Source organism: Mustela nivalis (genome assembly GCF_964662115.1).
Source record: "Mustela nivalis genome assembly, contig: HAP1_SCAFFOLD_1905, whole genome shotgun sequence".
Lineage (NCBI taxonomy): Eukaryota > Metazoa > Chordata > Mammalia > Carnivora > Mustelidae > Mustela > Mustela nivalis.
Genome location: NW_028134759.1, coordinates 74451 through 88411, shown reverse-complemented (window position 1 = coordinate 88411; position 13961 = coordinate 74451). Strand labels below are relative to the sequence as shown.

The window sequence follows — 13961 nt, the reverse complement described above, 5'->3', positions numbered from 1 at the left end:
TGGGCTTTGACCCCAGGTCCCCAGTGATCATGACCTGAGCAGAAGGCAGACGCTTAACCGACTGAGCCACCCGGGGCCTCCCGAGTGTTGAGGACAGGTTCCCCTGGTGGGAACGGATGTGAGTGAGAAGACCTCTTGAGAAACTCTTTTATCTGCACTGAGCTAGCCGGAATTTCTAGTTCCCTCTGTGGGCCTTTGTTGTTACAGCCTTCTCCCTTTGTTTTAGGAAAGTCCATTAGGATCTCAGCTGGGGTCTGATAAATCCTGGAAGAATGCTGTGTCCAGGCCTCCACCCCAGGTGCCGGCAGTGAGGGGCGGTGTGGTCTGCGGAGAATTTACAGCAGTAAAGGACAGAATCAGAGGGTAAGGGTTGGTAAGCTTTTTATCATCAGGATGCTCCCACAGGTCTACACAGCCTGATCAGTGAGAAAAAAAGATGTTCCCGCCCTGCTAGACCAGCCTCTTCCTCTCCCCCGCCCCCCCCCCGCCGCCCCTCCCCCCAGCCAGGACGTCTGGTGGGGCACCACCCACAGGAGCAGCAAAACTTTCTTGATTTTCTTTTTTCAGCATTTTTATTTTTCCAAAATATACAATTTATGTACACCTTTATTTCACAATTGTAGTTTGCATATTTATTCTGAAATCTTTAAATAACTCCACGGTAAACAGTACAAATCACAGGATTCTTCACGCTGCTTTTCTTTTTAGCCTTTACCCTCAGCGAGTTTTCAGGAAATTTCAAGTAGTAACGGTTTGTGGGTAAGAAGAAAACAAGAACAGGACAACATTTTTTTACATAAGCCTGACATGGAGGATTAGACAGGGCAGTCTGAGCAGCTACTTGGTCTGGGGCCAGACTAAAGGCATTTATATGGTTTATAAATAAGACTCTCTTAGGAGCAGTGAGGGTTTTGGTTATAAGGAAGAAGGGGCAAGAACCTCATCTGCTGGGGGGAAGGTGCAGGGAAGCAGGTCGGGGAGATAAGGCACCGCATGAAAGCTCCTTCTTGGTGTCAGGAGGCACTAGCTGGAAGGGTCCTGAGTGAGGGGGGTAGAGGCCCACCTGTGCCAGGCAGAGGTCAAGAATGGCCAGACATCGGGTGGGGCTCCTACCCACAGAGAAGCCTCTTCAGCCTCCCTTGGGGAAAAGCTTTAAGATTCTGAAGACAGGCAGGTTAGCGCTAGAGAAGCTGCTGGTTCCTAAAGAAAGGGGCCTGGGCTCCCATCAGCTTGGAAGCCCCGCCAGCAGCCCCCCGGCCCATCTGCAGAGGCAGGTGAGGGCCCTGCGTGTGGGCGCTGGAGGAGATGCAGCCCGAGACATCTGGCCCCACAGTGGGCAGGTGTGACGGGTCGTAGACAAAGGCACTGCCGCCGGAACTGGAGGTGGCCTGCGGGAGGCGTCATGTCGTCTCTTCTTATGACAAGAGCCCTTCCTCTACCTCAGTGTTCTCCACTCATCAGGAGAACAGCAAGAGCCACCAAAGTCTCCTCAGAAAAGGACGGTTAGGGAGACAAGGGCCACAGGCCCTGCACACCCACTCTTTGCAGCTCCACCATGGGGACAGGGGTGTCCTACCTAGGGAGTCCAAGCTGTAAGACACAGGTGGGGGCACAGGTTTGGCCTCAGAGGTCAGTTTCCTTCATTCCCCTTGGGAAATTCCCTGTTGGCCGGGTCCTGAAGCAGTCCCGTGGGCTAAGGCTCAGGGCAGGGGTGCAAGTGGAGAGGCCGAGATGCTCCAGGAAAGAGCTCATCCCCGAGAGCTACTTGGTGGGTCAGGAGCGCTGTCTCGGGGTCAGTCCCAGCCTTCCTGGTCTCCCCAGCACCCTCACCGGCCCGACAAAGCCTGTCCTGCCTGGCCGAGCAAACCTCCTTTGCAGGGTCTGGGTGTGGGGGGGTGTGCGGCGGGGATGGGGCAGAGGCCACGGTCGGGCAGAGGGTAGGACGGTGGGGCTGGGAGTTGTCATTGCATCTTCAGGTGGGGTTCTTCCGGTATGAGGGTGTGGAAGAAGTGATCCCACAGTTTACTGCTGATGCCATATCCTAGAGAGGGAGACAAACGGGGAGAAGATGAGGCACTGGTGAGGACGGGCGAGGAATTTCCTCGGGAAGGGAGCCTGGGGAGGGAGGACCAGCGCGCAGGCGGGGTTTGAACATCTGTCCCTGCTGGCCTTCCCAACTCTCGGGGCCATCCTGGCAGAAGTCGAGAGCCCGGCACTTGTGTTTCTAGTCTCCCGAGGATGCCAATGGAATAAATCCAAGTTCCTTATCGGTCCTGAGTTCCAGGGAGAGCCTGGCTCCTGCCTGATGCTTCCTCTCTCTCATACTTCAGCCTCTTCCTTCTCTTTGGAGATGACAAGTTCATTCCTGCTTCACAGGCTGGAACAGAGGCTTTGCACCTGTTGCTCCTGGGATGCTCTTTCCCCGGACACTGGATGCCGGCTCCTCTTAGTGGACGCCTCAGCTGCAAAGACCGCTCTGCGCGGACACCTTCCTGGAACGCTCGACCTAGGGCTGGGCTGTCGTAGGTGGGAGACCCTGGCCCGTGTGGCTGCTGGGCACCAAACCACTAGAGCTAGAGCTATGGAGGTACTAGATTCCTAATGTCATTCTATTTTACTTGACTTAAATTTCAGTTTGAAAACAGAGAGTTGATTGAGTTCTGGAAAACTTGTAAGCACCGTTTACGACAACTCACATGTATGAATCTACTTTTTTGGCACTTTTTATAGTCAATTTTATAAACTCTAAAAATAGATCAAGTATTTCTAATGAAAGCTTAGCACTTGAATTGAGATGTGCTGTAAGTGTAACGTCCACACCAGATGTTGAAGACTTAATATATGACAGAGAATGTAATACAGCTCATTAGCAAATTTCTGTATTAGTTATGGGTTGAAATGGTGATATTTTGGTTGTATTTGGCTTAATAAAATATATTATCAAAACTAACTACATCTGGGGTGCCTGGGTGGCTCAGTCATCTGCCTTAAGCCCAGGTCATGATCCCAGGGGTCCTGGGATCGAGTCCTGCATCAGGCTCTCTGCTCAGTGGGGAGCCTGCTTCTCCCTCTGCCTGCCCCACCCCATTCACGCTTCTTTTCTCTCTCTCTCTCTCTCTCTCTAATAAATAAATAAAAATATTTTAAAAATTTAGAAAAAAAACTAATTATATCTGTTTAATTTTACTTGTCAATGAAGCCACTAGAAAATCTAAAATCACATCTGTGACTTGCATTAAATTTTGTTAGACACAGCTGGACCCTCTCCCACAACCTGTTGGTTTCTTCTCTCTGTGGCCCTTAACATGGCCTAAAATCATCTTTGCTAATTTATTGATTTCCTTCTTTGTCTCCCAGGGAGCGGGGTCAGAGCTCCTGATTTGCCTTGCTGTAGATTCCCCCGTACCTAGAATAGTGCCTGGACTTTGCTAAGGCCTCAGTGGCGACTGGCAAATAAAAGAGTAAGCAAATGGGGGAGGCAGGGACGTGGGGGCCTCACCTGACTTCTGATGTGCAAAGTGATGCTTGGCATGGTAGGTCTTCATGTTGTACAGGTAGGAGCCCTTGTGTGGCGAGCCGAAGTGTAGGTAGTAATGGATCATATCGTAGATGATGTAGCCCAGGAGGCCCCCAGCAAACATTATGCCCCCCACCGCCTCGGGGAGGAGGAGCCGTAAAATGATGTAGAAGAAGGCAATGCCCAGAGAAGCCGGTACGGGGGGGAAGACCAGGCGGGATTCATCGAAGGGTGCCTGTGGATGGAGAGGCTCACACGTCAGAAGCCAGCCAGGCCGGCCGACCTGTAGTCTCAGCAGCAGAGGATAGGGGCAGAGCAGCCCACACATTCCAGCAGCCTGTCATGGGGGGTGGGAGGACTAGCACCTTCGGTGGCTTTGGGGAGGGCCGGCCACCATGCTTGAGAACCCTTGAGACCCTGTCCTGCTCCCAGTTTCCAAGTCAGGGTATGACCTGGAAGCCTGTCCCCGAACATGATGGTGGATGTGATGTGGGTGGAACCCTCATGGCTCAGAGTCCTGCTCTCTGATCATGAGGTCACTTGGGCTCTGGAATGTGTAAAGTGCTAGAGAGAAGAGCTACCACCAGACACCACGCAGGGTCCCCAGACCGAGGCCTGGTGTTGTCTGGGAGGAGCAGCACCCCGACAAGCTGAGGTCAGTGCAGGCTCACAGGGAAGAATGGTACTGCAAGTGTTCACAGATACATTCTCCCTGTCCCTACATCCTCAGGGCAGCCCTTCTTGGTTCCAAGGGGGTGTGGTCACGGTGAACCAGAACAAAGAGCCAAGACTTGGGCTCTGGAGCATCAAAAGCCAAGGGCTTGGCATAGAGGTACGATTTCACAGATGCCTTGGTGAGTCTTCTGGGAAGAGCCCAACCCTCTCTGGGCTGGGAGGGTGGGTGGGGAAGAGAGAGATAAAGCAGGTGATGGTCTCAGGGCCATGTGCTGACCTGGGCCTCCCCCCCGCCACCCCAGCTCCTTGAAGAAGGTGGGAAGCGGGGGAGAAGGGAGAAACTAGGGAAGGCACGCCCTGGGCGAGGCAGAGAATAGCACCCTGCAGGAACTGAGGAGGGCTGGGGACTGCAGCCTCCTACATCAGCTCTGCTTTTGCTCCCAGCCTCTGGATGACATACTGTCTGTCCCCCAAGGGCCCCAGGGTGGTGGAGGGTTGAGTGCCTGGACTCGAATTCACAGAATGGGACCCAACCTCCTGGGTGTGACTTTGGGCAACTTCCTCTGTTTCTTAATTTTCTCCAAGCCTCGGTGTGCGGCTCTGCAGAGGGGGACAACCGTAGCACCCTGTTTAGAAGGAAGCTCTACGGGGGGCTGTGACTTTTTACTGTTTTGTCCAGCGGTGTCCAGAACAGTGCCTGCACGTGGTGAGCACTGGGGGTGCGGGAGAGGGGGCGTCTGTCCAATGAATGAATGAACGAACTGGTTGCTGTGAGCATTCAAGGCGATCTCTGAAGTGGACCGGGACCCGCTGCCTGCCCAGCATGAATGAGGACTGCGCGCAGGCACGACGCGCGCTCACGACGCCAATGCCCAGGCCTGCCCCTGGTCAGACCAGGCGCCTGTCACCCCTCTGAGCAGCACGGGGTACCCTGATTGCCTCTTGCTCCCCAGCTGCCTCCCACAGAGACCCGCAGGCCCCTGGGCGCTGGGGACAGCTGCCAGGCGCCAGGCGGGAGCCCGCCCCGCTCACCTTGTGGTGCTGGCCGTGCAGGACGAAGTGCAGCATGATGAGGTAATGGCTGTCCCTGGGGGGCTTCATGTGGAACAGGAAGCGGTGGATGAGGTACTCCAGCAGGCTCCAGAGGAGCACCCCCATCACGAAGAGGCCCGGGAAGGCGGACTGCGGCAGGGCCACCGAGTACTCTGCAGAGCGGCAGGAGAGGGGCCATGTCAGGGCGGACGGCCCCAGGGCGCAGCGATGGCCGGTGGCTCGTGTCACTGCCCTGTCGCCTGGGGAACACCCCGCCTCCATCCACCAGCTAGGGGGCTGCGCCACCTTCGGGGGGGCTCTTGGGTCAAAATGGGCAGTGAGGCCTGAGACTCTGTGCTGGGCTGGGCTGGCCGGAGCGGTCCTCTCGGGGAACCACGGCGCTGCCCGCCGCGGCGCTGAGATCCGCCTGAGGGAGACTAAGAGGAGCAGCTGTGACCAGCGCGGGAACCTTCCCTGGTGCTGTGGTCTGCGTGTCCCCCCCACCCCCACCGCCAAATTCTTATGTGAGCCAAAGGGAGGGTGTTGGGAGGTGGGGCCCTTGAGGGGCGCTTAGGTCGTGAGGGTGGAGCCATCACGGACAGGACTGGGTGCCCGTGTGGGAGAGACCCCACTGAGCTCCTCCCCTTTCGGCCTTGGGAGGGTACAACAAGTTTGGGACCTGCAAGGGGGGCTGCTCGCTGGACCCAGGCTGGCATCCTGATCTTGGACTTGTAGTCTTTGGAACTGTGAGCAATCAATTTCTGCCATTTTTTTTTTTTTTTAAATAAGTCCCCCAGTCTGCGATGTTTTGTTAAAGCAGTCAGAATGGCTGACCTACCTGGGAAGGGTGACCTCGCTTTAGTGGCTCTGGGGAGAGGGAGGGATGACACCAACTAAGCCAGTAGAGCCAGGGGACTGTGGGCGAAGGTGTTAACAACAAGGGATGAGGGAGGGAGGGCAGGAAGGACAGAAAAACCCAAGTAGAGAAATCTTAACAGATAAGACTTGGAATCACAGCATATACGAGAGAGATGTGAAAACCTCAAGATGATTTGCCCGGAGACGGGAAGACCAGAGAGATGGACTTGTCACCAGGTGTGAGGTTCCCCACCCCCAACCCTCTGATGACAGCCCGCGGTCCTGGAAGCTCTCACTTCTTGTCCTCACTCATTTTTGGCTTCACGGGGACACCAGCTCTGGCCACTGTTTTCTCCACGCCTATTCTCACTTGGGCTTGTACTTTCCTCCACAAGCCATTGCTTTCGCCAGACTTCCTCTCTCTTTTGAAAAATAACAGCTTTCATGAAATATAATTCACATATCCTATCATTTACCCCCTTAAAGTGTACGATTCAGTGGTTTCTTTAGTAGAGTCAGTATTGTGCAGCCAATCACCAGTCAATTCTAGAACATTCCTATCACTCCCAAAAGAAACCCTGTCTTCGTTAGCAGTCACTCCCCATTCCTCCCTGCCCCTGCTCTTTCCCAGCCCCTGGGAAAGCACAAATCTGCTTTCTGTTTATGGATTTGCCTATTCTGGACATTTCCATATAAATGGAATCCTGCCATGTGTGAACTTTTTATGACTGGCTTTTTTTTTTTTTTTTTTTTTTTTTTTTTACATATACTATTTTCAAGGTTCATCCTTGTTATAGTGTGTGTCTGGATTTCATTCCTTTTTTTCCATGTATCACCTCCGTTTATCCGTTCCGCAGTTGATGGACATCTGGGCTGTTTCTACTTTGGGGCTATTACAGATAATGCTGCCGTGAACATTCCAGTACAAGTTTTTGTGTGGGCATGTTTTCCATCTCCTCTCTCCGCCTGCTGGGTCACTTGGCTTTTCCTCTCTTCTCTAGATGCCCCTCGTCAGGTACCATCACGGAAATGCTGCCCCTGTCCTCAGCACCAAAGCCTTGACCCTTGACTCTCACACAGTCTCTGCTGGATCCTGGAAGTCGGCCGGGCTCACTGGCTAGCAACCCCCCTTCCCCAGACCTCCACCTTCACCCTAGTCCTGCACAGCCAATAAGCCTGTCCACAGGTGCCCATAGTTAGCAGCTGTCATAGGAGGCCAATCATCTTCTTCCTGCCCATCCTGTCACCTTCTTCCACAGCCAGGGGTTCCAGCATCCACACATGACCAAAGTCTTAACTTATCCCTCCCTCCTGCATCCATCCATCCTCACCACGCCCTGTGGGTTCTCCCTAACAGCTCTTCGTGAAGCAAAAGAAGCCAGAGCCAGAAGCCCACGTGTTGTATGATTCCACCTGTATAGAATGTCCACAATTGGCAAATGTACAGAGGCAGAAGGCTTATTTGGTGGTTACAGGGGCGGGGAAGTGGGGAGTGACTGCTCAGTGGGTACAGGGTTTCCTTTTGGGGTGGTGAAGACGTTCTGGACCTAGGCAGAGGTGGTGGTTGTATCCTGTTACAAAGGTACTAAATACCCCTGAATTGCTCCCTTTAAACTGGTTAATTTTATGTTACGGGAATCTCATCTCAACTAAAAAAAAAAAAAATCTCTCTGGTGGATGCCCTGCTCTTCATCCCGTACCACATTATCACTTCTTGCCCAATGAGGCATCTGCCTCCCAGCCCACTCCCCTGCGTCCGGGCACTGCTCAAACCCTGCCATGGTGCCTCCTTACCTTTAGATAAAGTGCAACCCCCCAGCAGGGCACTCAGAGTCCCTTGCGTCCCGTCCTGCCAGCCACATCCTTGCCTTGCTTCCCTGTCCACCTGTCCTGGGGCCAAACCAGAGTCCTTAGGTCTCCTTAGATGCACCTCATCCTCCTTCCTCCCCGCTCTCACCATATCCCTAATTTTGCTCATATTTTCCTTACTTCCCTCCCTGCCCCCTTATCCTTGGAGATCCTGGAGCAGCCCAGATGTCTGCTTCGAGAAACCTCCGCAGATGCCCTTCATCCCAGACTGGGCTGGTTTCAGAGCTCCTGCCCCGCCCTTCACATGACACTTAGGGCTGCCCTGTGGCTGCTGTTTTACCCTCCATCCCCATCTTACAGAGAGTGGGCCCAGGGTAGATGACCACAGGTGGCTGCTGAGGAAGGAAGAAAGCCCAGGAAAGCAGGGGGAGGAGGTGACCTTCTGGCTCTCTGAAACAGAATCTAGGCCCAGCCCCATTCTGACAAAACAATGAAGGACCAATACGAACCTGACCTTTTGTACCAGGCTGAGCTGAGCAGTGGAGGTAAGGGTGAGCAGTAACCATAAGAGAGCCTGGAGGGCTTCTCAAATGGGACCGTACTGCTGACTGCTGACCCAGTGGGGTGGGGGGAGCAGGGGCCTTCTGCAACCCCTCCCCCACCCAGGGCCTATCAGCCGTGGAGCAGTGATTTACAGCCAAATCCCTAGGAATTGGCACCTGAAGGCGCGCTTCCTCCCCAGTCCACTTGTTCCTAACCTGCAGCTCTGCAGGTGATCTCCCAGAGTGGTGAGCTCAGTGGTGGAAATTCATCAGGAGTCAGCCTGAGCCGGGTCCACATTTGGTACAAGATACCTGCCTAACAGTTTTGCGTGAGTGGCCATCTGACCTTGGCGGGGCTGCTCAGGTAGGCAAGGAAGCCCTCCTTCCGGGGAAGCTGTGACACCTCTGGGGTCCTTCAGAACACTCTGGTGAAGGACACAGAGCACAGGCTCTGGTTTGCAGACCTGGGTTCAAATCCCAACTCTGTACCACCTCAGTGTTTTCTCAACAGTAAAATATCCTACCCACCATGAAAGGCTGTCGTTCGGAGAGAGGAAACAGACTACCTGATTATATAATAAGGTTATACACTATATAGTAAGACTAATACACTATTATATATTAATACTGATAATAATATAATGCTCCTCATATATAATTGGTAGCTACTATAATTTTCATATGGGACCACTTAAATTTAAGCACGAGGCAAAAATACATTCAAGTCCTAACTTGTGCCCACCTTGTCCTGATTCTCCTTGTAGAGTTCTGGAGTGTCCCCTGTTAAAGGGTCCCAGCCCAGCCCCCTGCCTCCCCCTGCCCACAGTGCAGGAGTCCTACCTCACTGCTTAGCTCTCTTCTCAGCAGGGAAAGGACTGGATATGCAGGAACATTCCCTGGCCACAGAGTTTGGTCTTGACCTTGGCTCAGGTGGCCTGCATCCCTAAGGTGCTGCCTGGCCACAGTTCTGGCATGGTGTTCTCTCTCCTCTGCTCCCAGGAACTGCTCTGAGGGCTGTCCTAAATTTGCAGAACGCCTCTACCTTTCCAAGCATTTTCCCATGTGCATCTGGGAATTTCAGCATTGAACTGGCATCTCTGTTCAGCTTCCACAGCTCCTTGGCACCCTGACTTTTCTGCCTTTATTCCCATTTACCCTCTATCCAACAGCTGCACTGGGACCCTTTTGAGCATCCCCTCATGGTACTTATGCTCTCTGCCTGTGGCCTGTGCCTCGCCTGACGAGCTAAGGGATGAGGGAGGGCTGTGGACGCATCTCTCTCGTGCCCTCACTCCTGGCCTTGTGGTCACAGGCTCTACACTGGACCTCTATTACACAGCACAGTTCAGCTCTCTGCAGTGGCCTGCCTCCGGACCCAGCCCTCAAACCACCCTCCCCGCCACACAGCAGAGTCCCCTCCTATAGGTCAAACCTCTGCCCGCCCCCTCACCCCAGCATCACCCCTGTCGGCCCATCCGGCCGGAGCTGGTACCGAGTGGCATCTCTGGAGGAATCCTGCAGAGGGACCTGGGCCAAAGCTCTGGCATCCCCTTCCCCCTCCGGCTGCCAGGCTTGGCGGCCCTGCCACTGTTGGTGATTGTTAGGGGAGCGCCGGGTGGACAGTGGGCGATTCAGTGAGCAGGCCTTCTGAGCAACAAGCCCCGTGCTGTGCCTGAGCTATTCAGCGTGGGCAGAAAAGGGTAACCTTGGCTTGCAGGGCGGGCGTGTTAACCCGTGGTGCACGGGAGCAGTTCTGGGTGCTGGGGGCTTCCTGCAGCTCGTCCATCCCCACCCCTCCCAGGGCCAGCTGAGAAAACAGGCTCTCTTCGCTGCAGCCTCCTGGTCCCTCTCACCTAAGCCATCCAGGCCCTCAACTTGCCACTCCCGGCAGAGGTGAGCAGGAAAGAAGCCTTGCAGCGTGGGGAGAAGGAGCCCATGTCCGGCAGAGAGAGGGGGGCCTCTGAAGGTTCACAGTCAAGAACATGACAGGCAATCAGAAGAGGAAAGTCTACCTCAACAACCCACAGCAGCCCTCTCCTGCCTGTCCCCCAACCTCACCTCGGTCTGAGCCACCACCGCCCCCTGGGAGCTAGCACCTCCCCGAGGCTGGCTGTGCTAGGACAGGGGACCACCTGGGCAGGCGGCTTATTCCTAGAGGCACAAGCAGGGCAATAGGCTGGCGGAAGTGGCCACACCCAAGCCCGTCCTAGCCACGGGACCTGAACCACCTGCTTGACCTGTCTGAGGCACCATCTCCTCATCTCTAAAAGGGCACGGTGACAGTACCACTCTCATGGAAATGCTGGGAGGGCTGAGGGGGATGGTCCCTGGAAAGCAGCTGGCCTGGCACTTGGTAAGTGCTCATAGTCATTAGTGGGGTTGGTACGCCAGGTCAGGGTTTCTGCTGCATGGGCCTCTGCCCAGGGAACATGGCAGGATATCTCCACATCTTTCTCTCCCAGGTTCTAACCTGTGCTGTGCTCATGGGGGCACTGTGAGTCCAGCTCCCAGCTGTGCATCTAGTGCAATGATTTCATTCCGTTTCTTAACTAGCCCAAGTCCCATTTCATAGCACTAGACTCAGCAGGAAGCCCTCTTTTTTATTGCTATGAAATGATTTCATTTAGTTTCTGCTAACATGTGGCTGTTTTGTTTTTTTTTCCTTTATCCATTTGGGGTTGGGGGTGGGGAGCCTGCCATTGTTCTTTGGGAGTCTATCGCTACAGATAGGTCTCCTCTATAAATGTTCACGATGTGGCTTGGGGTTCTAGGTTCTTCAAAACTCAGGACCAGAGACAACACTGGAATCTCCTGCCTGCAGGAAGGAACCAACGTTACCTGTGCTGAAGGACTCGAAGAGTCGAACGTTGCCCTGAGCGAGGGTTCGGTAGTGGGACCAACTGAAGTACAGCATCAGGGGCATCCAGATGATGGGGACATTGTACCTGCAGGAGAGCCATCAGGGTAAGAGAGATACATGCACTGGGGCTCGACTGCGTCCAGCTTCCTCAGAGATGCATCTCTCAACTAGAGGAAGGGATAAATGAGACCGAAGCCTATACGAAAAGCTTATGGAGACACAGGGCCAAAGGGACACTGCTTTGGGGGTGGGGAGGAGAAAAGAAGAGAGAGACTGTAAGTCTATCTGCTTCTGTCTCTGAGATAAGTTATTGGAAGAAAAGAACTGCATCCCTGTGGCGAGACTCTGTGCAGCTGGATGGATGCTGACCTCTTGTGGCAAAGGAGCCAATTGCAGGCAAAATTATTCCCATGGCCTTTAGAAGCTGGAAAATCCTCCAGAGTCTGGACTAAAACAGGGGTGACATCAAAAGTGGTTCCGGCTACATGTTACGTTGCCACTCACTCAGTGGATAAGCCTGCAGAGGAATGGAGTATGTCTATGGCACGTTCCAGTATTCTCAACAGCTTAGAATACAGCTCGAGGCTCTGGGGAGGGCCCCAACCGCCCCTGCCCCTTCTGTATCTGACTAGCAGCATCAGGAGAGAGGGACAGCCCACCACGGGCCCAGAGCAGGGCTCACCAGACACTCTTGGAGAGGGCCTCGATGAGGTCAGAGTGGAAGAGGCGGATGGGCCTGATCACTGGCTGGTGGACCCACTCATCATACTTCTCTCCCAAGTGGCCTACCTGCCACAGTAGGGGCTTCTGCCAGTCTACCAAATCCTGCAAGAGACAAAGTCAAGTGGACTTGATATTCACACCTGTGTACACTCATTCTTCCAATACCCCAATCCCCATCCTCCACCTCAGCTCACGTGGTCCGTAGGGCGCTACCCACCCTTCCACTTCAGTGATCCCAGAACTGACGTGCTTATCTCAGCCCACTGGTCACAGAGATGTGATCTAGCACAGGCCCATGACCTGAGTTGATGCAATGAACTGTCAGACACCCTTTCTTTCCTCCTGCTGGAGATGCTAAGTTGGCAGGGCACAACCTTAGATTTGCTAGTAGAGCCTACTCGAGGACTTGGTCAATACAGAGAACAGCCAAACCAGGAGCTGGGTACACTGAATCTGAATGATGACACCTGCACACCCAGATTCAGCCATGCCCAAGCCTAAAGTCCTTCCCAGGACTCATTAGGTACAGGAGCCAATACATTCTGTACTGGTAATAAGAGGCCTTTTCCCTTTTACCATTGGCTTCCTTCTTGATGTTGACCTGAGCAGTTCATTCATTCATTCATTCATTCATTCACAAATTTGCTTGATATTTCATGTATGTATGTATTTTTATGCAAGCTGCTAAGAAAAATAAACAGTAATGTAAATGACCGTCTTCACTTTACTTAGCTTAGTGCTTAATCAGAGTAGACTCTAGAGTCAGGTCCAGGTATAAATCCTGGCCCCATCACTTACTGTGTGGCCTTGGGCAAATTCCCCAACCTCTCTGAGCTTCAGATTCCCCAGCTATTAGATGGAAGTAATAATAATAGTACCTGCCTAAAATGCTTGGCAACATGGAACATTCCATCAAGATAGTTTGTTTAGCGGTGATACAGGCAGGCTGAGATCAGGATGTAGAATGACTGGTACAAATGTCTGGGTCCAGGTTGAAGAAAAGACTTTGCAGAAAACCCAGGGGTTGGGCTAGAGCTCACACAATATGGAGGACAAGGAAAGGAGGAGAGGGGCAGGGTGTAGAGGAAGACGTGGAGTTGAGAATGACTGGGCCCATTTGGTACCTTGACACTGATCCGCAGGGCAGTAGGAAGAAATCTGCGGACACCTTCAGATGGCAGAACACCCTGTACCAGGCCCACAAGTGGGCACTTCTTTCCCCAGGCCAACTGTTTTCAAGGTAGGGATGTATACATATCCTAGGGGTACTCCCAGGCTGATCCGCAGATGCAGGGAGAGAATATTAGAGACCCTTTCTATTTGTGATATATTTATCTCATCTTTAAACCACATATGAATATTTTCTAATGTACATAATATAAGAGTACATTAGCACGTGCAAATAATTTTTTCTTAAAGATTTATTTATTTATTTGACAGACAGAGATCACAAGTAGGCAGAGAGGCCGGCAGAAAGAGGGGGAAGCAGGCTCTGTGCTGAGCAGAGAGCCCAACGCGGGGCCCGATCCCAGGACCCTGGGATCACAACCCAAGCTGAAGGCAGAGGCTTTAACCCACTGAGCCACCCAGGCGCCCCACATGCAAATAATTTATACATAATTAAAATGGACATAAAATGGAGAATGCACGCTCAATGTTTTAGTCATAGGGATACAAGATAAAATAAACTTGGAAGCTACAGCTCTGGGCACAGGAAAACTCAAAGATTTCTGATGAGTCCGGGTATTGAAGAAGATTAATTTGGACCAAAATCAGTAAACTAAAACCAGTAAAGAACAATGAATTTGTAGTGATGCACCATCTTGAAAGCCAGACTCTGCCATTTATCAGAAATAGGCAAGTGCCTTTACTTCTTGGAGCTCTTCGTCTCCAAAAGCCAGCTTGCTCTGACCTACCACCCACAACAGGAGAGAGGCTGAGATGT

At 52.9% G+C, this 13961-nt stretch overlaps 1 protein-coding gene across 1 annotated transcript in view; it reads right to left on the bottom strand.

Moving 5' to 3' along the window:
- Positions 1-559: 559 nt before the first annotated feature.
- The window catches only part of FA2H (fatty acid 2-hydroxylase), a 48916-nt gene continuing 35514 nt past the window's right edge, over positions 560-13961 (bottom strand). The window contains exons 3-7 of the mRNA XM_082750828.1: positions 11976-12118; positions 11272-11378; positions 5225-5397; positions 3500-3752; positions 560-2041 (exon numbers count right to left, since the gene is read on the bottom strand). Of these exons, the coding sequence (XP_082606954.1) occupies positions 1962-2041; positions 3500-3752; positions 5225-5397; positions 11272-11378; positions 11976-12118 (756 nt within the window). The 3' untranslated portion in view covers positions 560-1961. The remainder of the gene's footprint in view (positions 2042-3499; positions 3753-5224; positions 5398-11271; positions 11379-11975; positions 12119-13961) is intronic.